Raw genomic sequence first — 26,079 nt, 5'->3', positions numbered from 1 at the left:
TGTAGTTAATGGTTCAAATAATATATGAGATTTGCAATAGTATTTTAGCTCACACAATAACTTTGTTTTATTTGTTCTATTTTATTTTATATGTATTTTTCTTCATAGTATTGTTGGCTTATCACCTAGCTAGAAATAAGTCATTTCATATTCTACAAGTGGTATCAGAGCACGTAAAATTGTTTTGGGTTAAAGTTGTATTCTTGGAATTTCGCCAAAGTTAATCATGTCAAATTCTAACCAGATGCTAGTTCTAGAATTTGATGGGAACGATTATGATTATTGGTGCATTAAGATGCTAACCTTTTTGATTGGAAAAGATTTGTGGGAGATTGTTGAATTAGGATATGAGGAGCCGGCTGATTGGAATGCCCTTACAACCAATGAAAGAAAAACAAGAAAGGAAGCAAGGAAGAAGAATGCTCAAGCTTTGTTTCACATTTAGATAGCTCTTGATAAGAGCTTATTTCCAAGAATATCAGGAGCAAAAACTGCCAAAGCTACCTGGGAGACTCTACAAGAAGCTTACCAAGGTAGTGATCAAGTTAAGGTGGTCAAGATTCAATGTTTGAGAATTTGAAGATGTAAGAAGCTGAAAGTGTGAGTGACTACTGTGTGAAAATCAAAGATGTGGTCAATAAAATGGCTACACTTGGAGAAACAGTAAGTAATGAAGTTTTAATTAAAAAAGTATTGAGATCTTTAACACATAGATGGAATCATGTTGTAATAATCATGGAAGAAAGTAAGGATTTGACAAAACCATAGTTTGATCAATTGGTTGGATCTTTGATGTTTCATGAAGAAAGATTGAAGGACACTTTTGAAGGTGTAGAGAAAGCTTTTTCCTCTAAATTACAAATTACAAAGAATGAAGATGCAAGCAACAACAATACCAAAAGCAATCAAGGTAAAGGTAAATGGCAAAGCCAAAATTATTCAAGAGGTAGAGGAAGAGGTGGCTCAAGTGGAAGAGGTAGTTTCAGAGGAAGAGTTAGAGGTAGATTTGATGAGAGAAATGTTCAACGTTACTATTGTGACAGGTATGGCCACTTTGAAAGAGAATGTAGATTGAAAGAAGGTAAAAATGCTAATTATGCTCAAGAAAGTGGTGAGTATCGTCCAGATCACTTATTTTTATCTTATGCCAAAGGTGAAAATACTAGTAAAGATGTTTGGTACCTAGATTCTGGATGCTCTAACCATATGACAGGGAATGAGAAGTTGTTTTCAACAAAGGATGGAAGTTTCAAATCCAAGATCCATCTTGGCGATGATAAATCATTGAAGGTTGCTGCCAAAGGAGCTATGGAGGTCCAAACAAAAGAAGGTATAAAGAGTATTCATGGCATTTATTATACTCCACAATTGAAGCATAATTTGTTGAGCATTGGGCATCTATGTGAGAAAAATTATAAAGTAGTCTTTGAAGATAAGACATGTACTATCTATGATAAGAATAAGGGAAATAGGGTGATCACTATTGTGCCTATGACAAGAAATAGGACGTTTCCCTTGAGGTTTGATGAACATAACAAAAATCTTGCAAATATGGCTTATGAGGATTCAAGTTGGTTATGGCATCTCAGGTATGGTCATTTAAATTTTCAGAGTTTGAAGTTTCTAACCTCACATGCATTAGTTTCTGGTTTGCCTAAGGTAGAAGAGCATAAGAAGGTTTGTGAAGGATGTGCTAAAGGAAAGCATGCAAGGGAAAGGTTTCCGAAAGGCACTGCATGGAGGGCTCATCACCCACTTCAGTTTGTTGATTCAGACATATGTGGTCCTATGCAGACTAAGAGTTTGGGTAAGTCATCATATTTCTTCACTTTTATTGATGATTACTCACGAAATTGTTGGGTATATTTTTTGAAGGCCAAAAGTGAAGCCTTGGATACGTTCAAGAAGTTCAAAGCCCTTGTAGAAAATGAGAGAGGGTGTAAGATCAGATGTTTGTGGACTGACTGTGGAGGAGAATTCTGCTCAAAATCTTTCCAGAGTTATTGTGATATGAATGGCATCAGGAGGCAGCCACACCCCAACAGAATGGCATAGCTGAAAGAAAAAAATCGTACTGTGGTTGAAATGGCAAGATGCATGCTACAAACTAAGGGATTGAGCAACTCTTATTGGGGAGATGTAGTTGCTATAACAATATACATCCTCAATCGTAGCCCCACCAGTGCACTGCTAAAAAGATGACTCCTTATGAGGCTTGGTATGGAAAAAGGCCTAATGTTAATCATTTCAAAGTTTTTGGTTGTTTGGCTTATGTGTATGTACCTGATCAAAATAGAAAAAAGTTAGATGCAAAGAGTGAGTTATGTATTTTTATTGGGTATAGTGAGACAAGCAAGGCTTATAAATTGTATAATCCTCTAAATAACAAGCTTATTGTCTCAAGAGATGTAATTTTTGATGAAGGGGGAGTTTATGGTCATAAAAAAGGCCATGTTGAGAAGACAAAATCTATTTTGGATGATGATATAATTGTTGATAATGATCATGAGCATCCAACTAATGTTTCTGTAACTAGTCGCTTAACTCCACCAAGCAGCCCTTCATCAATTTCTTCAACATCAAGTTCAAGTCCAACTTCTTCTCCAAGTTTTACAAGGAAGGTAAGAAGATTGAGTGACATTTATCAGAGGAGGGTAAATCAAGCACATGAAGAAAGCCCAATAGGTCAGATAGTCCATTTTGCTTTATTAGCCAAGGCTAAATTTGAACCATCATGTTTTGAAGATGCATGTACTAATGAGGTTTGGATGCAAGCCATGCAAGAAGAGATGGATTCCATTCAAAGGAATGACACTTGGAAGTTGACAGAGCTTCCACATGACAAGAAAAAGATTGGCACCAAATGGGTCTACAAGACTAAATATAACAGTGATGGGAGTGTTGAAAGACACAAAGCAATATTAGTTGCTAAAGGATTCACATAGAATTATGGAATTGATTATGAAGAGACATTTGCACCAGTAGCAAGACAGGACACCATTAGAATGTTGATTTCATTAGCAGCTTAGAAAAAGTAGAGCATACATCATATGGACGTGAAAAGTGCCTTCTTGAATGGGTACTTAGAAGAGGAAGTATATGTGGAGCAGCCACAAGGCTTTGAAGTGGAAGGAAAGGAGACTAATGTCTACAAGTTGAAGAAGGCTTTGTATGGTCTCAGGCAAGCACCATGAGCGTGGTATGCAAGGATTGATGGATACTTTCAGGAAAATGGCTTCCAGAGAAGTAAGAGTGATCCTACCCTTTACTACAAACAAGAAGGTATTGATATTCTAATCATAAGTTTGTATGTTGATGATCTATTGTGTATGTGTAGTAGTTCTAATATGAATGATAAATTCAAAGTTGCTATGATGAATGAATTTGAGATGAAATATCTAGGCATCATGAAATATTTTCTAGGAATGGAGGTTTATCAAAGTAAGGATGAGATTTTCATTTGTCAGACAAAGTATGCACAAGATATGCTAAATAATGTGTCAGGCAGTTTGAATGAGAAGGATGTTGTGGGATCTTTGTCATGATCAAGAGGGCACAACAACTATTTTCTGCGACAACACCTCAGCAATTGCATTGTCAAAGAATTATGTCTTCCATAAAAGGACCAAGCATATTGATGCTAAATATCATTTTATTAGAGTGTTGATTAACAATGATGAAATTGTGTTGCAGCACTGCAGGTCAAAGGGACAACTTGCTGATATTTTCACAAAGCCATTGGCGGGAGAAAATTTTGTTTATCTCAGAAACTATTTGGGAATTGTCAATGGAGGCAGTTGTGATTAAGGGGAAGTGTTGGAAATAATAATCCCAACCACCACAATAAACAGTCGAATAGCAGCCATACCTGTCAGACATACTTTTTGCAGGTTGCATCTCTGCTTGAAGACATTTTTGTAGGTTGTGTCTCAGCGTGAAGATAGAAGGACCGAAGCCAGATGCAAACCACTCAGAAACTCAGAAAAGGCATTTAAAGAACTTATGTACTTAGATAAACAAATATGGGCAAGCATTAATTCAACAACCTTGCCCACACTCTAGGAACACCTGCGCGACTCTGATCACACTCAACAACAACATCAAAATTAATTTCTCTCTATCATGAATTAAATGTAAAAATTGTCTTTTGAGTTAAATATGAATGTAAAATTATTTTGAACGTAGAGAGTAGAAGAGTAAGACTGTGTAGAGAGGTTAGAGAGTAAGAAGTAAGAAAAGAGTGCAAGTCTCTGTGGAGAAAATTGTGGAGCAATTTTTGGTGGGCGCGTAAAACAACAGTTACTGTGTTTTATTGTGTAGTGTTGCGCGTAAGTTTAAATCTCTGTAAAATTTTATTTTACTCTGTAAATGAGCCGCAGTCTCATGTAGATGTATTTTTCATGTTCAAGAAATGAATATTAAGTTTTATTGTGTTGCTCCAAAACCTACTTCCTCATTTTTGTCGTGAGTAAATATTATTCATAAGTCTCTGGAATAGCTGCGCGGTTGTGCGAAATTCAAGCCTAGAAAATAGTCTCGCGGTGCACGAAGGTAGCTCCGCGAAATTGGCCTCGCGGTGCGTGAACCTAGTTTTGCGAAAATAGCTTCGTCAAAGTTACAACTCTTTGCCTCTCTTCTCCGCGAAAACGAAAATTAAATTCTCGAAATATTTCTAACAATTATTTTGTGATATTTTCAAGAGGGTTGCAAGCATTTAAACTTTATTTATTGGGATATATTTATATGCCAAACCTAGAGGGTTCTCGAGGCTGAAGTTTGGTTCCGTTCTTTAGGGCTGCCTTCCTACTATGTTTTCCAAAATTTGCAAAAATACAAATGTTGTACTCTCTTTTAAAGGAAACAATCTATTTTGGAAACTAGAGATTCTCATTCTACCATTATTGTATTTAAGTTTTTATATATGTAATTCATATGGCACACAATGTTAATACTCCTCTTTATTTTGTGCAATAACAGTAACAGTTCTCTCCGCTACTATTTTGGGATTGCTTAGGATTTGACATACACCCTTGCTTGTTTCTTTATTCTTGAAGAGGCAATATAAAATTATTTTGTGGTTATAAACCTTGCTAAGAATAACTATATATAAGTTACCATGAATTGTGCTATAAACTGTACTTTTACAAAACCACTCATAAGAGCCCCAGGCCGTTGAACCTGTTTCGTTGTTCTTGTGTAATTTTTTTCAACATTTGTTTCTCACTGCGGAATTTTCTTAGTCACAAATTGTTGTATTATTTGTTTTGATTTCTTAGCATGATTAAAGATTACTATGCCACTTAGCATAAATAATCTTAAAATGTTTCGTTGTACAGTCTGATTATAGATGATTTAACCCTATCTAGGTAGCTCCAAGTATGTTACTTGGTTTCTTATCAAATTATAATGATTACTTATACTCCTTTCACCCCGGGCTAGAAATAGAGTTTGACATCTCCAAGCTCAATTAAGACCACAATTTCTTTTCTTATTGAATTACCCTCCTCAAGGTATGGTCTGGGACTGCTTTGGATTCAGACCCACCCCATATATCAACCAGACCTAACCCTCTTCACAGTTACATATGCAATCCCTTCTTAGCAATTTAATGATTATCCCAGTTAATGTAATTGTTCCATTATACTACTCCCGGGCTCTTCTGTACCAGTATACATTAATCTTACTTTATGTCAATCTCACATAGTATTAAACATTTCAGAACTAAAGTTTTTTGGCATTCAAGTGTACACCTTTTTTTACTAAAAATAACATCAGTCTAATTTCACACAAGATTAAAACTTTCTTAACTACCTTCTCTTGTATTCACATGTACAAGGTTTTACAGAATTCCATTAATCCAAGAAAAAGTAAAATGTATTTATCTGTAATTTTCGTAAATAGGTAAGGAAATTTAGATCTATATGAGACCACTCCACCCTTCCATGAGACTATTATGTCTAGTCCCCTCGAGCTCTCACTTTCCAGAACAATTGGCTAATAATAACCTCAACATGTTAGTTCTCAGGCATTAGGACTACCTATTCTAGCCCTAATTCATAGACTTGCGTGTGAGTAGGAGGTTTCCATCGATTGTTGCCCGAATCAAGAAATATCCCCTTCGACATTGTTATTTTAACCTTCTTTTATCCTTGCTTCCTTCTGGTTGCTAACCCCATGTCTTTCACTCTAAGATCCTTTCCTTTTATCTCTAAGGAACAAGAGAGAATGTAACTTCCCCAATTATTTGGAAGTTTAGTTAGTTTAGGGAACCATAGAGCATGAAGTTTAATTAGTTTTTGTATTTTTGTCCGTCTCCAAATTCCACCAAAAGTTTTTTTTGAGTAACAAAACAGTAACAAAAACTTTAACATATAAAGTTCCACTAGGGTTTTCCTTTAAGCCTATAGTAAAGGTTAAATACAATAAATGCAAATAACCAGCTTAGACCCATCTTAACTCTAGATCTATCAAGCGCCGCGAGGGATCAAATCTCTAGAGGTGCAAATCTCTTTTTGAGTGAAAAAATTGAGGAAAGGTTTATCCCTCTGGGCGCTTGATACATCTGGAGTTAAGATGGATCTAGGTCGGTTTCAGTCGTGTGCGGCCAAAGAAAATCTAACGAACATGTGATTAATTTTATAAAAAATAGGTAAAATCATCTGATATCAATATAATCATTTTAAATATGCTAAATACGTCTGGGATTAATCTGGTCATTTTAATTTTAAATTTGCTTAGTTACTTCAGTTTGTTGAGTGATAAATATTATAAATAACATTAATTATGAAAAATGATGAAATGAAACTTTTGAATGTAAAGTGACAATGTAATAGTGTTGAATGCTAGAAAATGTGAATAATAAGAATATTGTGAAATACAAATAATTTTCATTATGATTAATCTCAAACTATTTTCTTCTATTATTATTATTGTCACCCTTGTTACTTTTGTCATCTTTTCATATCAATTATACGAAAAGGACATGTTAAACAATATACCATTTAAATATTTAGCTCGAGATATTGTAGTAAACATCATACCTTATCTCTCTTTTTCTCCAATATTAATAGGTTGAATTACTATAACACAAAAATCAATGTACATTGTCAGTAATTTTTATGCTTACAGTGAAATCAATGCACAATATTAATCCAATCACTTTAAAATTAATGCACCATCACACATCCAATTACATCAAATCAAAAATCAACATCGACATTGAAACCAATGCATCTAATGCAAGAAATAAAATAAGATTAGAAAACAACATTTACATTGAAATCAATGCATCTAATGCAAGCAATCAAATATGATTAGAAATCAAAATTTACACTCAAATAAGTGCATCTAGTGCAAGTAAAAAATAGGTTTACATCTACACTGAAATCAATGCATCTAGTGCAAGTAAACGAATAGGATTGTAAACCAACATCTACACTGAAATCAATGCATCTAGCACAAGAATTTAAATAGAATTAGAAATCACCATCCACACTGAAATCAATGCATTTAGTGCAAGAAATAAAATAGGATTAGAAATTATCTACATTGAAATCAATGCATCTAGTTCAAGTAATCAAATACTATTAGAAATCAACATTTACATTGAAATTGGTGCATCTAGTGGAAGCAATCAAATAGGATTAGAAATCACCTTCTACACTGAAATCAATGCATTTAGTGAAATCAATAAAATAGGATTATAAATCATCTACATTGAAATCAACGCATCTAGTGCAAGAAATAAAATATAATTAGAAATCAAAATCTACACTAAAATCAATGCATCTAGTGCTTGCAATGAAATAGGATTAGAAATCACCATCTAAATTGAAATTAATGCATCTAGTCCAACAAATATTCTTCCCTCTCTCCCTCCTCCATATATATCTATATCTCCCTCCATCTCTCCTTCTTTGTCTCTCTATCTCAATCCCCCAAACACACACGCTCTCTGACTCCATATCTATCAATCTCTTTGTCCTCCCTCTATCTCCCCTTCTCTCTCTTCTTCCCTCTCTTCACTTTTCATCTATATCTCCATCTCCCTTTGTCTATCTATATCACCTCCAAAACATAAACTCTATTTCTTCAATATATCTATCTATCACTCCCTCCTTTTCTCCCTCTCTCTCCCTCTCTTCCCCTTCTCTCCCTCTCCCCCGCTTTTATCTCTCTTCCCTCTTGTTGTCTTCTCTCCCTCTCTCTCTCTCAACCTTTAGCTCTATAATTATTTCTTCTTACCTCCCTCTCCCCCCTTAACTCCATATCTCTTTATGTCCCTCTCTCTCTGTCTGTCTCTCTCCAACTCTGTTACTATATCCTTCACTCTCTCCTCTCTCCTTCTTTCCCCCATTCTCTCCATCTCTCCTTCTTTGTCTCTTTATCTCACCCCCAAACATACACTCTCTCTCTCCAGCTCTCCCTTGTCACTCCCTATCTCTCTCCACTTCTCACTCTCTATGTATTTCTTCTTCCCTCCCTCTCTCCTCCTCTCTCTCAAGTCCACTCTCTCATACTTCCTCTCTCTTCCTTTATCTCCTACCTTCCTCTCTCTTCCCCCATCTCTCTCTCTCTCTCTACCCTCCAATCCTCTCACTATCCCCCTCCCTCTCTCCTCTCTCTCCCCCCTCCATCTTTGTGTTTCCCTCTCCCTCTCCATCTCATATATTTTTATTTATTATCATACCTCTTTATACCTTTTTTATATTTATTTATTTACCATACCTCTTTTATAAATATGGTATTTGGCCCATGGTATTATTAATTAGTTGTCTCACGGTATTTGGCCCATGGTGTTATTAATTATTTGTCCCATGGTATTTGGTCCATAGTGTTATTAATTATTTGTCCCATGGTATTTGGCCCATAATCTTCACCTAAATAAAACATATTTTTTTGAGTTTTCTTTAAATATAAAGAGGTTTATGGAATAAATATAAAATGAGGTTTTATTTATTTGCCATACCTCTAGTTGATTTATAGTTTTATTTATTTACCATACCTCTCGAGTAAATATAAAAAAATAATAAAAAATAAAAAAATTATTTATTTACCATACCTCTAGTTGATTTATATTTTTATTTATTTACCATACATATTTTTTGAGTGTTCATAAAACTCTTTATATTTCAATTTATATTGTGTTTATACTTATTAATAATTAGATTGATTTTTAAATAGGGCCGACATTAGATTAGAAATGTTAAATGTTAAGGATTACCTTTACATTTATGTTTACATGTTTAAGTTTAATGTTAAATCATTATTTATTATCATATTAAAAATTGATTTGTTTTTTAATAAATTAATAAATTGTTTAATAAAAAATGTATTTTATTAATTAATTTGGGAAAGAAAATTGTGAGTAGTTAGGTTAACAATAAATAAGGACACCCATTAAATAAGGTATAAGTGATGGATTTGAGTTGTCGGAAGTAGGTGGTTAGTGTAACTCATCAATTTACGTTGTCGGAAAGAGGTAGTTACAATTTTATAATAAATTTATTAGATAAATAATAATCTTATAATAGTTTTTTTTTTAATGCAATTTCAAATAAGATTAACTTTGCTTAAAAATCAAGTGAGATATATGTGAGAGACAATTGTGTTATCTAGGACAACAGAGTTGAAAACTCAAAACCAATATAGTGAAGTGAACGCATCGTAAAAAGTACATGAAAACAATCGTGTTATCATGATCAACATAGTTGAAAACTAAAAACCAATATAGTGAAGTGAACGCATTATAAAAAATACATGAAAACATTATTGGTCTTGATCAACGTAGCTTAAAATTCAAAACCAATATAATCAAAGTGAATATGTTGTAAATCTCTAAATACCTGAAATCATCATATAGTTAAAAACTCAAAACCAATATATATTCAAGTGAACACATTGTAAATCTCTAAATACATGCAATCACTATTGATCTCGATCAATATAGTTAAAAACTCAAAACCAATATATTCAAGTGAACGCATTGTAAATTTTTAAATATGAAATCATTATTGATCTCGATCAATATAGTTAAAAACTCAAAACCAATATATTCAAGTGAACACATTGTAAATCTCTAAATACGTGAAAAAATTATTGATCGAGATCAATATAGTTAAAAACTCAAAACCAATTGGTTCAATCTCTAAATACGTGAAATAATCATTGATCTCGATCAATATAGTTAAAAACTCAAAACCAATATATTCAGGTGAACACATTTTAAATCTCTAATACATTGACAATCAATTTAGTTAAAAAATCAAAGCCAATATATTCAAGTGAACCCATTGTAAATCTCTAAATACCTGCTCAACTGAAGCCATGTAAATCTATAAATACATAAAAACATTATTGATCTCAATCAACGTAATTGGAAACTCAAAACTAATATATTCAAATAAACACCAATAAATCTCTAAATACGTGAAGACATTATTGATCTCCAAATATCCTTAAAACTATTTTTTCGTAAACAACAAAAAGAAAATTTAAAAAGATTTTGTTTAACCGTTGGGCTGCATGGAACGCCGCTCACATTTATAAATCCCTGTGAGGCTTACCAATCCAAGCTAAAAGTGTAGACGGTTCGTTGCGAAATTCCTGCTTTAGTTTTCGATTGATTCTGTCATGCCCCTACACCTGCGGTAGTCTTTCAACCGCTTATAGCGAGGTGTGGCACTACCAACCGTTTTCTTTTCACCAGTACTTAAGATTGTAGCCTACGCCTAACATTCCATACTTAGTTTTGTTTTTGTTACCAAGTATTATTACGTTTCTTTTATACAAGTGAAAGCCCATAACATTCACATAAACAACATTATACAAGAGAAATGCACAACAGTATAAAGGGAGGGGCAACTCCCTGCAATATGAGTTTGCCCGACTCAATATATTATACAATCCTCACTTTTACAAAGTACAAGTTAAATCTTGAGAAACCCCAAATTTACACTTAGCCAATTTTTAACTTTGCAAACTCAGTTGCCCAGCTCGTCGGCACCTCGGCACAGTCGCCACACGACTCACCAACCCTTCATTCACCTCGTCGCACGATCGTGTTGTTTGCCCAACTTGGGCGCGCCTCGTCGTAACCAAGTCGCCACACACAGGCGCCTCCGCACGAGTCACACCTCCGTTCACAATCTCAACACTTCACCAAAAGTCACACTGTGCAAACTTGCACAACGGGCGGGCGCCCACCCGAGTCACCCAAGAACCTGTGCTAAGTCGTTGCACAAACCGGGCACCCACACCTTCTTTTCACCGTCGGGTGCTCCTTCGCACAACCTGGTAGGGCGAGTCGAGCTGCCCCAGCCAACTCGTCCAACGCCCCTACTCCATTGCAAACTCGCCCATGATACATGTCGGCTTGCCCATGTTTGTAGGTTGGCTTGTGGGTGGAGCCAACTGCTCCCCACGCCATATAAACACCTCCTCGCTCTCTTCCTTGTGCGCATTATAACATATCACCGTCGCACATGAAGTCGTGAGCTTGCACATCCATTACTCCAACCGTTCGTTTGCTGTCGAATGCGGTCGCACCTTGGGTGGAACTGCAGGTCCTAACAGATTGGGTCGGGTGATCATTCAGTTCCTTCAACGTGAGTTTAATATTGTGTTCTTTACTCTTTTTTATAAAAGAAGTTTATGAATTTTTTTTGTTTTTTAAATAAAAGAAGTTTATGAACCCCCGAAGAAGGAGAGGTGACAAGTTTATGAAAAGTTTCTCTTTCATTAGAATTTCATAGATTCTGGAAGTTTTAGTGTTTAGAATAGATTTGCAAATAATCTCATCCTTGTTCTCTATTTTCATTTTTTTTTGGCCTTGCACTGGTTTCTCACCCATTTTTAAAACTCCTTCTGTTTTCTTCATCTTTTGTCCCTTTCTCTTTCTCTTTTTCTTTCTAACATAATTTTCTTCTTCCTTTGTCCCTTTCTCTTTCTAACCTCTTACTCCCATAATTGTCGAATCATAGAGAGATTACTCCCATAATTCATAATATTACCTTTACTCTGCAATGGGTGTATAGTTTCATTTCAAACTCTATTCAATCAATTAACAAAACTCTAAACCCTAAACTCTGGGAGCTCTGCGATCGATTAACAAAACCCTAAACCCTAAACTCTGGGAGCTCTGCGATGGGTGTATAGTTTCATTTCACTCTATTCAATCGATTAGCAAAACCCTAAACTCTGCTCCCACTTCAAGACTTGCATAAATAAATTTCAAAGACCAAGTTTACCTCCTTACCATAGGGTCGCTTCCTCTTTGCTTTAACATCTCCTCTTCAGCTCTCTGCACTTTTGTTGTCTCCTCCGGATGCAAATTCCTTTTCCTCCTCTGCCACAGGTTTCTTCGTTGTCTCAACCCATCCATTTTCCCTTCTTTTCGTAAAACAAGCATGAGGAGTATATAAAAAAAAAGAAAAAAAATTTCTCTCTTGTGTTCTACTCCATTTCTCTCTTCCCCCTCTCTCTTAGGAAAGGAAATCTTTTGCCACTAGTAAAAAATCTCCCATTTAATACTCGAAAGCCATCTGATGGCAGGCCCCTTGAGTGACCTACCTGGAAAGCTCTTTTTCAGTACCCCCATCGATTATGATTCTCCAGTAATGACTTTTGTTTTCGTAGCTATTGTTAGTATAATAGCTTCAAATTTTCTGGTATGCCATTCAATGACATGTGTTATGCTCCTTCAGAGATTCTGAGAATGATATGGACAACAACGACTCCAGTAGTCCACCAGAGCTGGCTTTGACGCTGGTATGTTTAGAAATTTTAAATGGTAATTATTTAGTAAAAAGTTTTGAATTAATGTATTACTCCACGGGCATTTTTATGAGATTTAAGATGGGTGTGTTGGATAAGCAAGTGGAGTAGGTCATTCAAAAGGTGAGGTGAAGTGCAAGAGTAGAGAGGTTGGGAAGACCAGAGTGGATGATGAGTATGAGAGGCGAGCCGAGGGAAGCCGATTGGGGCAATGATGAAGATGAATGAAAGAAATGGTGTGTGCCGATTCGAGAATGATGAAGATGAATCTGAAAGAAATGGTGTGTGGCGTAGGAGGCACACACCACAACAGATACAGGAATTGGAGGTGTAAGTTATGAAATTCATGTTTTATAAGTAGGGTTTCTGACTCGTTTTCAAGATGAAGTTCATTTGCATTTGTTGTTTTCAGGTTTTTCGAGATGAAGTTCATTTGTGTTCGTTGTTTTCAGGTTTTTCGAGATGAAGTTCATTTGTGTTTGTTGTTTCCAGGTTTTTCGAGGAGTACCCCATCCCAATGAAAAGAAACGACCACAACTCAGTGAAAAAATGCATCTTGCACCCTATCAAATATAGTTTTGGTTCCAAAACCGTCACACGGACGAAGGTATGCAATGCACACGAAAATTCAATGAAATGTTTAAATATTTCGCGTTTTTCTTTCTTTCTGTTTCATTTCACTGATTTGGTGACTCTTTGGAATGGTCAGGCTCATCACGATAATGCAACACTGAGGTGGGAAAACGAAAGAATAGAAATATAGAACGGATGTAAGAAAGAATCGTTGGTGAACTGCACGGGCACCTCATGTTACAAGTGTGGAGGAGCTGTGGCGATGCCTTTTTAGGAGCGACAACTGTGGCTGGAGAAGGCATGATTAGAAAACGAGGTGAGGTTTGTTTCCATTGTCGCTAATCGAAAAACTCACAGTTTGTGTAAATTAGTTGTTTCTAAAAGGAAATTGGTCCCGCTAATCAGAAAACTCTGGAGAGAGTTACTAGAAAATTGTGTGGGATCGACAAATCCTCCGCATCAGGACTTGCCTTGGCAGCCATGAACGAGTTCATCAGAATGGCTACAATGGAACACACCCAGTGGATCTCAACTTCTCATGACCAATATTTCCATCAATTCCTGAGAGTGCTTGGCCCAAAACTGGCCGGCTACAGAACCGAAGCAAACAGATATGCTGGCACCGTGCTGTTGGGAATTTTCTGGTAAATTCCAAAACATAATCACTGAACAGAGAGTAATACTCTGTTTTTTCCACAGGATCTTTAACACAGAGAAGCTTAAAAATTGTTTGCTGAGCAGACAGAGTTTCTCACGCACACAAAAAATTTATATTCATTAATAAACTACCTGTTACAAACTTCATCCTCTTAACAGAGGGATTCACCAAGAACTTAAAAAAAATTACTCTGTCTCTTTTAGAAATTTTACACTACTGTGTGTAAAAATTTCTTTTACATTTACTGCTGTAAATAAAAAAAATTACATGGATTTACTGCTGTAAAAGAAATCCCTTACATATGCTCTGCTGCGAGTTTCATTTTGTTCTTTCAAAGAACAACCACTAAATAAGAAAAAACTTCACGCTGCTGCGTTACAAACTCTCTCCATACATCTTTTCTTTACACTGCTGTGTAATTTTCATTACATATTCACCAACAAAAAAAACTTACATTACCCTTTTCACTGCTGTGTGAAAGATTTCATCATTCGCACTAATGCGTGCTTCCCTTCTCCTCATTACATGCACAAATGAACTATGAAAAAAAAACTAAAACATAACAATTGCATTTTTACTATGCCCATACTTTCGTAAAGAAAAAAAAAACATTAAAATTTAAAATTTCTACCTACATTAGTAAATATCATTAATTATTTTACTGCAGCAAACGATGGTCAAACCCAAAACTTCACGCAATGTTCATGTGCAGGCCTGAACATCAACTTTGGCTTAATCGAACGGTGGACAGTCTTCACTTTAATCAAACGGTTATCGCTTGCCCAATCCAAACCAACGTTACATCCCGATAAAAAGTGGTTTTGGGAAAAGTACTGAGGACACGCGTCAGCTCAGGGTTTTATCGCATCCGTTCAAAGGAAAACCACCTTTCGTGAAAAGCGGTGCGATGAAAAGGTTGGCGGTTTTCCTGAATTAAATACGTGCGGCAGTTTGAAATTAATATTTCAACACTCCCCTTTAATTTCAACTGCTGGGTTATCAGTCATACCCAAACATTTCCTCAAAAATTCAAAGCTTTTCTAGTCCAATGGCTTTGTCAGAATGTCTGCAACCTGTTCCTGAGTCCTGCAATGTTTTAAATCAATTTCTCCATTTCTTACCAATTCCCTGATGTAATGAAACCTTGTGTCAATGTGTTTCGTTCTCTTATGAAACACTGAATTCTTGGATAATGCAATAGCTGAGCTATTGTCACAAAAAATCACAGTTTCTTTTGTTTGTTCTTGGCCTAAGCTCCTTAACATCCTTCTCATCCAAACTGCTTGACATGCTGCTGCTGTAGCCGCCACATATTCTGCTTCTGCTGTAGACAATGTTACAATAGGCTGTTTTTTAGAAGCCCATGAAATGGCTCCTGAACCCATGTGAAAAACATAACCGGATGTACTTTTCCGATCATCTACACTTCCAGCCTAATCACTATCAGTGTATCCAATTAAATCTGAACATTTTGAGACAATATATAAAATGCCAAACCTTTTAGTACCTTTAACATACCTCAGAATCCTTTTTGTTGCCTGCCAATGTGCTTCCTTTGGCCTCTCCATGAATCTGGAAATTAAACTAACAACAAACATTATATCCGACCTAGTTGCAGTTAAATACATGAGGCTGCCAACTATGCTCTTGTACAAACTAGGATCAAAATCTTTGCTGCTGTCCTCTTTGCTGAGTTTTAATCCCGTCACTGTGGGAGTGATTGCTGCCTTGCTGTCCTGCATGTTAAATCTTGCCAACACTTCATTAACATATTTCGCTTGTGAGATAAAAATCTCATTTTAATTTTGATCTACTTCTATTCCTAAGAAGTATCTCAGCAAACCCATGTCAGTCATTTCAAATTCTTCTTTCATCACTGTTTTGAAATTTTCAATGAGGTAGTCATCATTACCTGTGAAAATAACATCATCAACATATAACACAACAATCAATATTTTACCATCATTTTCTTTGATGTAGACGGTGGGTTTTCCCTCACATTTGTCAAATCCATTTTCCAGTAGATAGGAATCTGTCCTACTGTACCATGCTCTTGGTGCTTGCTTCAGCCCATAAAGAGCTTTCTTCAATCTGCATACTTTGTGCTCTTGGCCTTTCTTCTCATAGCCTGGAGGTTGTTCAATGTAAACCTTTTCCATTAACACTCCATTTAGGAATGCTGACTTCACGTCCATTTGGTAAACTTTCCACTTGTTTTGTGCTGCTATGGATAGCACTGCTCTCACTGTTTCCATTCTTGCAACTGGTGCAAAAGTTTCCTCATAATCTCTCCCATACTGCTGCTTATATCCTTTGACAACCAGTCTTGCCTTGTGTCTTTCTGTTTTGCCTTCAGCAGTGCTCTTGGTCTTGTAAACCCATTTAACTCCCATGACTTCTTTTCCTTTTGGTAGTTCAACCAAATCCCATGTCTTTTTTCTTTCTATGGCGTTAATCTCCTCATCCATAGCTTCTATCCATTTCTTATCCTTAATTGCATCTTTGAACTGAATAGGGTCATCAACATGACAATATAAAGCAAACACAGAATTCATACCTTCATCATAAATGTCACTTAAATTTTTGAACTTCTTACCTCTTTCAATTGATGTACAAGTGCTTGAAGAAGCACTTGAATTTCCTCCTTGTGGTGTGCTTGGAGAAGCACTTTCATTTCTCCTCAAGGGTGTCTCTTGCTATCCTTGTGTTGACGCTGCTGTTTGGGGATGTATTTTAGCCATCTCCTCATCATCTTCATCATGAGACAAACAATTTTTAACATTCACTGTTTTCTCTATGCTTCCATCCCAAGCTTCCTCTTCAATGAATTGAACATCTCTGCTCACAAAAAACTTCTTGGTAGATGGGATATACAACCTGTAAGCTTTGGATTCCTCACTTTATCCAATGAAAATACATTTCTCCTCTTTGCTGTCCAACTTCTTCCTTAGTTGATCTGGAATGTGTGCATAGGCCACACATCCAAAAACTTTCATGTGGGTGACTCCTTGCTTTTTCCCACTCCATGCTTCTTCCGACACTCTGTTCATGACAGCTTTTGTTGGGCATCTATTCAAAATATATACTGGACAGTGTACAGCTTCAGCCCAATAATCATTTGGCAAATGCTTTGCCTTTAACATACCCCTCACCATATCCATGATGGTCCTATTCTTTCTTTCAGCTACTCCATTTTGCTGTGAGGTGTACCTAGCTGTAAATTGTTTATGAATTCCATTTTCTATACAAAAACGTAGAGATTCCTTGGAGATATACTCACCTCCTCTATCAGTTCTTAGAACTTTGATATACAACCCACTTTGGTTTTCTACAAGTGCTTTGAAATTGCGAAATTTTTCAAACACTTCACTTTTGTTCTTTAGAAAATAAACCCAAGTTTTTCTAGTAAAATCATCAATGAATGTTAGAAAATATTGGCTGCCTGCTAGTGATGGAGTTTGCATTGGTCCACATAAATCTGAGTGGACAATTTCTAAGGGTGCTTTTTCCCTGATGGAAAACTTTCTCTGTGTTGTTTTCCCAAAATACAACCTTCACAAAGGTTGTTCGGTTTCTCTATCAATGGTAATCCTCTTACCATTCCTTTTATACTCAACAAATTAAGACCTCCAAAGTTGAGATGCCCAAATCTCAAATGCCACAACCAATTTTCATCTTTTGGTACGCTTTGGAAAGCCTCTTGGGTAACTGCTGCAATTACTTCTTTGTTTTTCAAATCTGCCTTTATTCTGAGAGGGAACATCCTGTTCCTCGTCATCTTCACTTCAACAATACATCGTTTGCTGGGTGCTCTATCCATGATGGTGCATACATCATTCTCAAAGAAAACATTGTACCCCTTTTGAACAAGCTGTCCAATACTTAAGAGGTTACACTTCATTCTAGGAACATAATAGACATTTGCTATGGTTTTCTTTTCACCTTTCTTTGTAAATATTTTTACTTCTCCTTTTCCCATAACAGAAATTTTACTATCAATCCCAAGTGTGACTTGAGATTTCACATTTTGATCTAAAGCAAAAAACAGGGCTATGTTTCCTGTCATATGGTTGCTGCAACCGGAGTCTAGAAACCATATATCATCACTGTTTGTTTCAGCCATATTACAAGCTAACAACACATTATCTTGGCTGATATTTTCTCTAGTGATATTTGCACTTGATCTATTACTCATATCATGCTGCTTCTTCCTACATTCATTTGCATAATGCCCATATTTTTTACAATAATAACATTGGACATTGGATTTTTCATACCTTTGTCCTTGAGCATGATGTTGTCCACTTTGTTGGTTGCTGCCTTGGCCTTGGTTCTGATTTGGATTGCTGCCTCTTCCTTGAGCATTTGCTGGACTGTTCCTTCCACCTCTGTTTTGGCTTCTGCCTCTTCCTCTCTTGCTTCCTCTGCCTTGACCTCTTCCTCTTCCAAAGGACATCTGAGTCTTGAAAGCTTGCTCTAGAGATGAGTTTTCATTCCTACTCAATCTCTGTTCATGTGTTATCAGGTGATGCATGAAGTTCATCAACTGAAAAGTTTGTGAGATCCTTTGTCTCTTCTATGGTGGTGACAATCACATCGAACTTTGAGGGTAGGACCCTCAATAGTTTCTCCACAATCCTCCTTTCTTCAAGAATCTCTCCATGAGACCTTATCTGTGTGACCAGACCAATCACTTGTATGAAGAATGAGTCAATATTGTCTGACTCCTTCATGCACAGATTTTCAAAATCTCTCCTTAGCGACTGTAGTTTTGCTGTCTTCACTTTCTCCATGCCATGATAGGCTGTCTTGAGAGTTTGCCATGCTTCTTTGGATGTCTTGGCTGCTGTTATCCTTGGAAACACACTCTCATGCACTGCTTGATACAAAAATACGAGGGCTTTTGAGTCCTTATAGATCTTCAACAGATCTTTCTCTGCCTGTGTCAAGTTATTAAACTCTTCTTCATCTGCTGGTTCTTCAAATCCATCTTCAACTAATTCCCATAAATCTTGAGAAGCAAACACAGCTCTCATGGTTATTGCCCAATAGTCATAGTTTTTTCCCATTAAACCGTGGGAGCTGAGTATTAAAAATACCCATGCTAGTGTTGGTGCCGGAGCCAGCCATTCCTTGCACTCTCAGCTATGCTTCAAATATTTGACTGTGTGTTTAAAAAAAACACTGACTGTCTTCAACAGCTACACAAAAAACTTTGAGAAATACCTAGATCCTTTCTTGACTGAGTCTTCACTCTACTGGAGAAGATGCTGCAGCAAAAGAACCTTCCTTTAGCTTCTTTGACACTTTCAAAGAGCCTGGACAAGTTCCGATACCACTGTTGGGAATTTTCTGGTAAATTCCAAAACAAAATCACTGAACAGAGAGTAATACTCTGTTTTTGCCACTAGATCTTTAACACGGGGAAGCTTAAAAATTGTTTGATGAGGAGAGAGAGTTTCTCACACACATAAAACTTTATATTCATTAATAAACTGCCTGATAAAACTTCATCCTCAGGGATTCACCAAGAACTTAAAAAAATTACTCTGTCCCTTTTAGAAATTTTACACTACTGTGTGTAGAAATTTCTTTTACATTTACTGCTGTAAATAAAAAAATTACATGGATTTACTGCTGTAAAAAAAATCCCTTACATATGCTCTGCTGTGGTTTTGGGAAAAGTACTGAAGACACGCGTTAGCTGAAGTTTTATCGTGTCCGTTCAGAGGAAAACCACATTTCGTAAAAAGCGGTGCGATGAAAAGGTTAGCGGTTTTCTGAATTAAATACGCACCACAGTTTGAAATGCCATGAATCTGGTCGAGATACTTATGGACTCAGTATATAATCCACCACCATTTGACTGATTTGTAATTACTGGTGTTGTACACAATTAATTAATTAATGTTGAACTAACTGAAATTTTGTACTCTGAAACGTTATGCAGAAATGTTCCCATCCATTGTTTCCACAGCCACGACATTGGAGGTCTTAAGCAATGGTGCGGAGGGTACGAAGAATGGCCAACTCCAATTGGTATGTTAGCGTATTGATTTGATACAAAGGGAAATGAAGTGCATGCATGCTCTAAAATATGTAATTAGATTGATATTTGAAGCCCATGCTCTAAAATATCTAATTAGATTGATACAGAGGGAAATGAAGTGCATGCTCTAAAATATCTAACGCCCATTATCTAATTTCAGGCAATTAGATTGGCAATATTTTAGTTTTGAATCAGAATTTTTTAAAGTAATTTTACTTTTTTAAAGCTTACCAACTCTGGAACGTTGATGACGGATGCATATGGAGCTCCATGTTCTCTCACCGCTCGGTCCAGTTAGAGAATTATATTTCTTAAGGTTTTGCCAGCAGCTTCGTGCATGCGTTTGGGCCATCGTAGATGTTTCTGCGGACAGTTTAGTGGAGAACTCAATTCCGGCGAATTGCCAGAGGCATCCATCGGGATTATTAATTCAAGAATTCCCTAGCAATTGTTCAACTGTAATTGCTTGCAGCTCATACACTAATTCAAGAACTCCAGGCTAGCATACATTAATATGCCTGCTAATTCCTTTCCTACAGAACAGACTGACTGATTAATTTTATGTATATATATGTATAACAGGTTACTTGGGCAGAGAACGACGACTATGACGATAGAGGTGTGCACAGCCTGTATTGTCCTGTGGTCAACTCCAGTTTGGGGTTTGGGTCGCAGCGTTTGTTGTCAGCGCTGCAGCACGATTGCGAACGTCTCGTTATCCTTAGGGAAATAAATGTAGATGGCACTGGTAAGCTTTGTAATTTGTATGATCTGCATGCATCTTATTCTATTTTCATCTGAAAGTATTTATCTTCTTCTTTTGGATCAGCTTTCTCAGATCCCAGAGGCCGCCAACGTTTGTTGAAACTTGCTCAGCGAACGACGAGTGACTTCTGTACTAGTCTGAGTCCATCGATACTTAACAACTGGGCAACGTTACCTGGTGATGGTGATGAGGATATTCGAGTGTCCACACCGAAGAACGTGGAGAACCCTGAGTTGCGGATCAGTGCTGCCACTTCACTCTGGCTGCCGGTTACTCAGAAATCCTTCGATTTCCTGCGAGATCTGAATCATCGAAGCCAGGTTAAACCACTTTTCCCGCGAGATTTAGTGATTAAATGACTAACATATATTGCTCTGAAAAATATATGCCACTAACATCTCCAAGATCAAATAATATTGCAGTGGGATATGCTCTTTACCGTCCGACCAAAGCAAGAAATAACCCGCATTGTGAAGGGACAAGATCTTCGGAACAGTGTTACTCTCTTCGCATCAAATGTGAGTAGTATTGCAGTTGCACAACAGTGACATTTTTGTATATTCAATAATTCTCTCTCTATATGCAAAAGTAGATGAGGAATGAGAATGATCTCAATTTGTCTTTTTTATTTCAATATTTGCAGGGTACCAATATGGATCCGGGTGCATTCATTTTACAGGAGTGCTGTACAAATGCTTGGGTGTCTATTATCGTTTATTTTACTTTTGACCATGCTTCCATGCATACAATTATGCATGGAGGTAAACCTGATTATGTTTCCGTTTTGCCATCTGGTTTTGTAATTCTCCCCGATGACCATGCACCACTGTCCACTGAAATTGGAATTAGTAACTCGAGAAGTATGCAGAAAAGGGGAAGGGGATCTATTCTGACAGTTGCATTCCAGATTGTATCAGTGGCCGAGCCTGCCAGTACCAGAGATTGGCGAGAGGTGCAACTGTTGATCTCCAACGCAGTACAGAAAATCAGATCAGCATTGATTTTGGAGGATGTTTCATAGAATTATTCCTACTAGTTCTCAATTTTGATGCAATTCGGTATTTCATTGTTCCAACCAGAGGATAGCCGATGTTGACATTGGCCATGATACTACCCAGCATTAAGGTTTTCTCTTCTCTGTGGTGGTGGTTGACATTGGCCATGATACTACCCAGCATTAAGGTTTTCTCTTCTCTGTGGTGGTGATGGAAGCCGATAGCAATTGAGTAATCCTTGCTTCGTTTATGCATTCATTCGGGAGTCAAGAGCTCACCACATATATCCCATATATCCTAACTCTTCCATCCCACCATAATAAGGAAAAACTACAACTATTCTATGGATTGAATCAATTGAACATTTTGGCTGATTAAATTAAGTTCCATGTCGATTATAAGTGTCGTTAAATGCTTTGGTCTAGTTAGCCTTTGGTGTTAAGTGGTAATTAAATTTGTATTTTATTTTACTGTGCTATGTGGTAACTAAATTTGTATTTTATTTTATTAAGTGACTTTCTTTTGGATCTTGTGGTTTAGTTATTCAATTAATGCTTTGGAAAATATTGAGTGAAGAAATTTTTTCACTTAATTGGTTTAATTGGTTTATTCACACATGGGAAATTTTCACATATTCATAGTATTATAAAAAAAATTACTTTGGAATTTAAAAATTATTTCATTATGAATTAAATATTTGTAAAATAAATGTCGATCGAGGTGCGAGTCGGTGGTTGGGACAACAAACGGATAATTGAATCAGCGTTGGATTTATAGCTGGAAGTCGCGTTGCCCTAGATTTGCATTAGCGCGAGATTTATAGCTGGAAGTCGCGCTTATCACTCTTTACTCTACGCAATTCGCCTTAGTGTGGGCCCGTTGACTGCATGGTGGTCATGGAGAGCTGCCTAAGGTGGGATCCAACTTGTGGAGACCTGTGGTAGTCGAGATCGGCATAATCGCTCGTAGATATGGTGAGATCAGAAGAGATCAAATTGCTTGGATTGCTCAAGAGCGCAATCACATATGTCCATATATCCAATTCGAGGTTCAAGAGCGCGCCACATATATCCATATATCCTTACCCAGCCCCCTAACTCTTCCATCCACCATAATAAGGAACAACTACAACTATTCTACACATTAAATCAATTGAACATTTTGGTTGATTAACTTAAGTTCCATGTTGATTATAAATGTCATTAAATGCTTTGGTCCAGTTAACCTTTGGTGCTAACTGGTAATGTGTGAGCTTTAGATTAGGATTTAGTTCCTATATTTGAGGAGGTTGCTCTAACTTCCCTGTTTTCTTGTAAACTATATATTCTTGATGCTTAATGAGAAAGTTGTAGAGTGTTCTGTGAGAGAAAGTCTCCAGGTGAAGCTCCTCACCTGTGAGCTACTCAGTTTGATGAATATATATTTTGTCTTACATTTTTAACACAGTATTAGAGCTTGAAGGTTGAGTGAGTCAAAACCATAGTGCTTTGGTGATTGGGTGAGTGCCTAAGTGGAAGGATTGTGGTCCTTAGTGATAGAAAGGAGGCCTTGCGGCAAGGAGGCAAAGTGATGAAGTATAGCATGAGATTTTTTTTATTTTTTTGAGGATAATTGAAGCAACGTTGGATTTATAGCTGGAATTTGTGTTGCCCAAGCTTTGGAGCAGTGCGGTATTTATAGCTAGAAGTCGTGCTTATCACCCTTTACGCAATTCACCTTAATGTGGGCCATCATTGTGCATTTGACCAGAGAAAGGGCACTACTCTGAGTCGACGTCGACTGAGTTGGCCCGTTGACGATCATGGAGAGTTGCCTAAGGTGGGATCCAACCTGTGGAGACATGTGGAAGTCATCGGCATAATCCCTCGCAAATCTCGTGAGATCGAATTGCTTGGATTGCTCAGATCCTGTGATTGTCGAGCAGTTAAGCCGGCGGTGTGTGCCGAGTAGTCAACAAATTGCACTCGGTGTCATTAGAGTGAAGGAGTCGAGTGCTTGAAATATGCGATTTTCACTGGTAAAGAAGGATTGTCGATCTGACGTGTGCTGATATGTCGGGTGTGTGATGAAGTGTAGGAGGTCGTGTAGATCGCCAAGGTGAAAAGCTTCTCCTTGTTTGTGCAGCGAAGATCAAGTCGGCGGTGCAGCGAAGGTTGAGCCGACGGTGCAGCCGGTGGTCGAGCGATGACAGTTTGCCCAATGTTAGATTTGTGGTATTCGTTTTGAGCTGGAGGGTCTTTAAGAATCAGTTTGGAAGAAATTCAAGAGGCTCGCTACATACATTGGGATCCTATCCCATCGCCCATAGATTAATGATCGTTTGGGTGTGTTTTAGTACAAATAAGTTGGCAATTTGGCAAGGGGTGTCTACTCTATTGGACAAAAGAGCAGCCGATGGGTGCAACCTCAAAACCTCCTTCAATATTATGTACCTTTACACGTGTTAGGAAGGCCGAAGGTTGAAGTCATCGAGTAGTCGGTGTTGAAGGCGCAATGAATTTCCCAAGGGTCTGTGTGATGTATCCGCTTCTCTTGGAAGAAAGGTGATATTCCCCAAAAATGGATGATATGCCCTAAAAATTGACAAATTTTAATGTTAAATTACATTTTTTTATTGAATATTCACCTACATTCTATATGTATCAATTTTAAAGCTAAAATAGTCGCCTACAATACTATATATAGGAAAAATATGAAATCCTTAAAAAAATTCCTTCAATCATTCTCAAATGTTGCTACACTAAAACGTTCAACGAACCATCTCTGATAAGAATCATTTCCCAATATGGTCTTTGCTGCAATGGATCCTATGGGGAAGTCTCACCCAATCTGATTGATATAAATCCTTGTGAAGTCTCACCTAGTTTGATTGATATAAAGCCTATATTCTTTCAGGAGGTAGCCTTATTATTGATAGAGCATATTTATCTCGGTCACAAATTTTTGGAATATCCTAGAATTCGACCAACAACAGTGAAGTCAATTCTTTCACCTTGACACTATCTATTGGATTCCAGGATATTCCGAGACTTTGTAATCGATATAATTTCAACATTATTGATAATATGTAGGATGAAAATTCCCTAGCGATTCTTTTAAATATTGGTTTCTCGTTCCCATTTCCATTAGTTTAGAATGAATGGCTAAAAAGATACAGTATCCAGACATATTTCTATTCCCATATTCAGGCTCTCAAAGTATAATGTGGTTGATTTTGGAGATATATCTAGATTAGGTCCACCTTTAAGCATATACTAGCAACCAACGCATGAAGTTATATGACTTACACAGTTATATCTCATGACACCTCCACTCCTTGTAGCTACGGTGACCTTAACAACTGCACCAAAAGTATTTCCTTTGCCAATATTGTAGCCCTGTTAAAGCCTGAATGTGAATACATAATTCATTGTTAGATTGGGATGTTGTGAGGGTTGATGGAAAGGCATAGGAGGAAAGAAAAATATGCACACAAAACAATAATTTTATTCATGAAAATTCTCTCATACACAACTATACATAGATTTTGTGTCTCTTGGTTGTCACACACTCACATTACAAAGAACTAACTATGGGTATATAAGGACCTAATTTACTAAATACAGAATCATGAAAAACTCTAACTTGACTGTCCTTTTTCTATAGCTAACTTATACTTGACAAACTCACACTCAAATTCATCAGGGCCCTCATATAATCACTGATACAAGAAAACAAACTAGTATTTGGTGTCAAAAAATATGACAACTAATATACCCTGAACAAGATAGCAACTGACCTATTAGATGATGTAGTGCACTTCACAACTCCACTTGGTCCATGTACCTTGAACATATTTGTTGGTACTTTTGCTCGCAATCTGTAGCAACAACAATTTGCCTCTAGCAATTAATCCTGCTCCTTGGCCACTAAATATGGCTCCAATTTGTCGAATCACTAATCATTATTCCATCAATGGGTTAACACATAAGGTCTTCATCAACTTCCCACTTACTTCTCTTTATTCCTTCAATATTGAAACACTTTGGGACTTTTTCCCACTTCTTCCTTCCTCTACTACTATATGAAGAAAGACTTAGGGCATGGATGTTTCCCACTATCACTGTCAAAAGTCCTTCTCCAATAGTCAACTTAGGGCTTGTTCATAAGCCAACTTGGCTATCGTTATTCCTTCAAGAATAATCCCTTTGGCTTCACCAATCTACCATTGTTACAACTATTAGAATCCTTATATGTTTTCTCTTAGGATGGTGAAATGAAGATT

The 26,079-nt window shown here is 36.9% G+C and overlaps 1 protein-coding gene across 1 annotated transcript; it reads left to right on the top strand.

Moving 5' to 3' along the window:
• Positions 1 to 12,985: 12,985 nt before the first annotated feature.
• LOC149186332 (homeobox-leucine zipper protein ROC1-like) lies at positions 12,986 to 23,765 on the top strand. Its single transcript, XM_089409307.1, has 13 exons — positions 12,986 to 13,104; positions 13,267 to 13,381; positions 13,484 to 13,509; positions 13,602 to 13,668; positions 13,753 to 13,991; positions 19,808 to 19,848; positions 19,956 to 20,044; positions 20,384 to 20,512; positions 20,637 to 20,802; positions 20,884 to 21,140; positions 21,243 to 21,338; positions 21,464 to 21,772; positions 23,565 to 23,765. Exons 1-13 carry the CDS (start codon positions 12,986 to 12,988, stop codon positions 23,763 to 23,765), a joined length of 1,854 nt encoding a protein of 617 aa, XP_089265433.1.
• The last annotated feature ends 2,314 nt before the right edge of the window (positions 23,766 to 26,079 follow it).

Source organism: Pinus tabuliformis, chromosome 3_1 (genome assembly GCF_031772625.1).
Source record: "Pinus tabuliformis cultivar Carrire ecotype Pingquan chromosome 3_1, CPIR1, whole genome shotgun sequence".
Classification (NCBI taxonomy): Eukaryota; Viridiplantae; Streptophyta; class Pinopsida; order Pinales; family Pinaceae; genus Pinus; species Pinus tabuliformis.
This window is presented reverse-complemented; position numbering and strand designations above follow the sequence as displayed.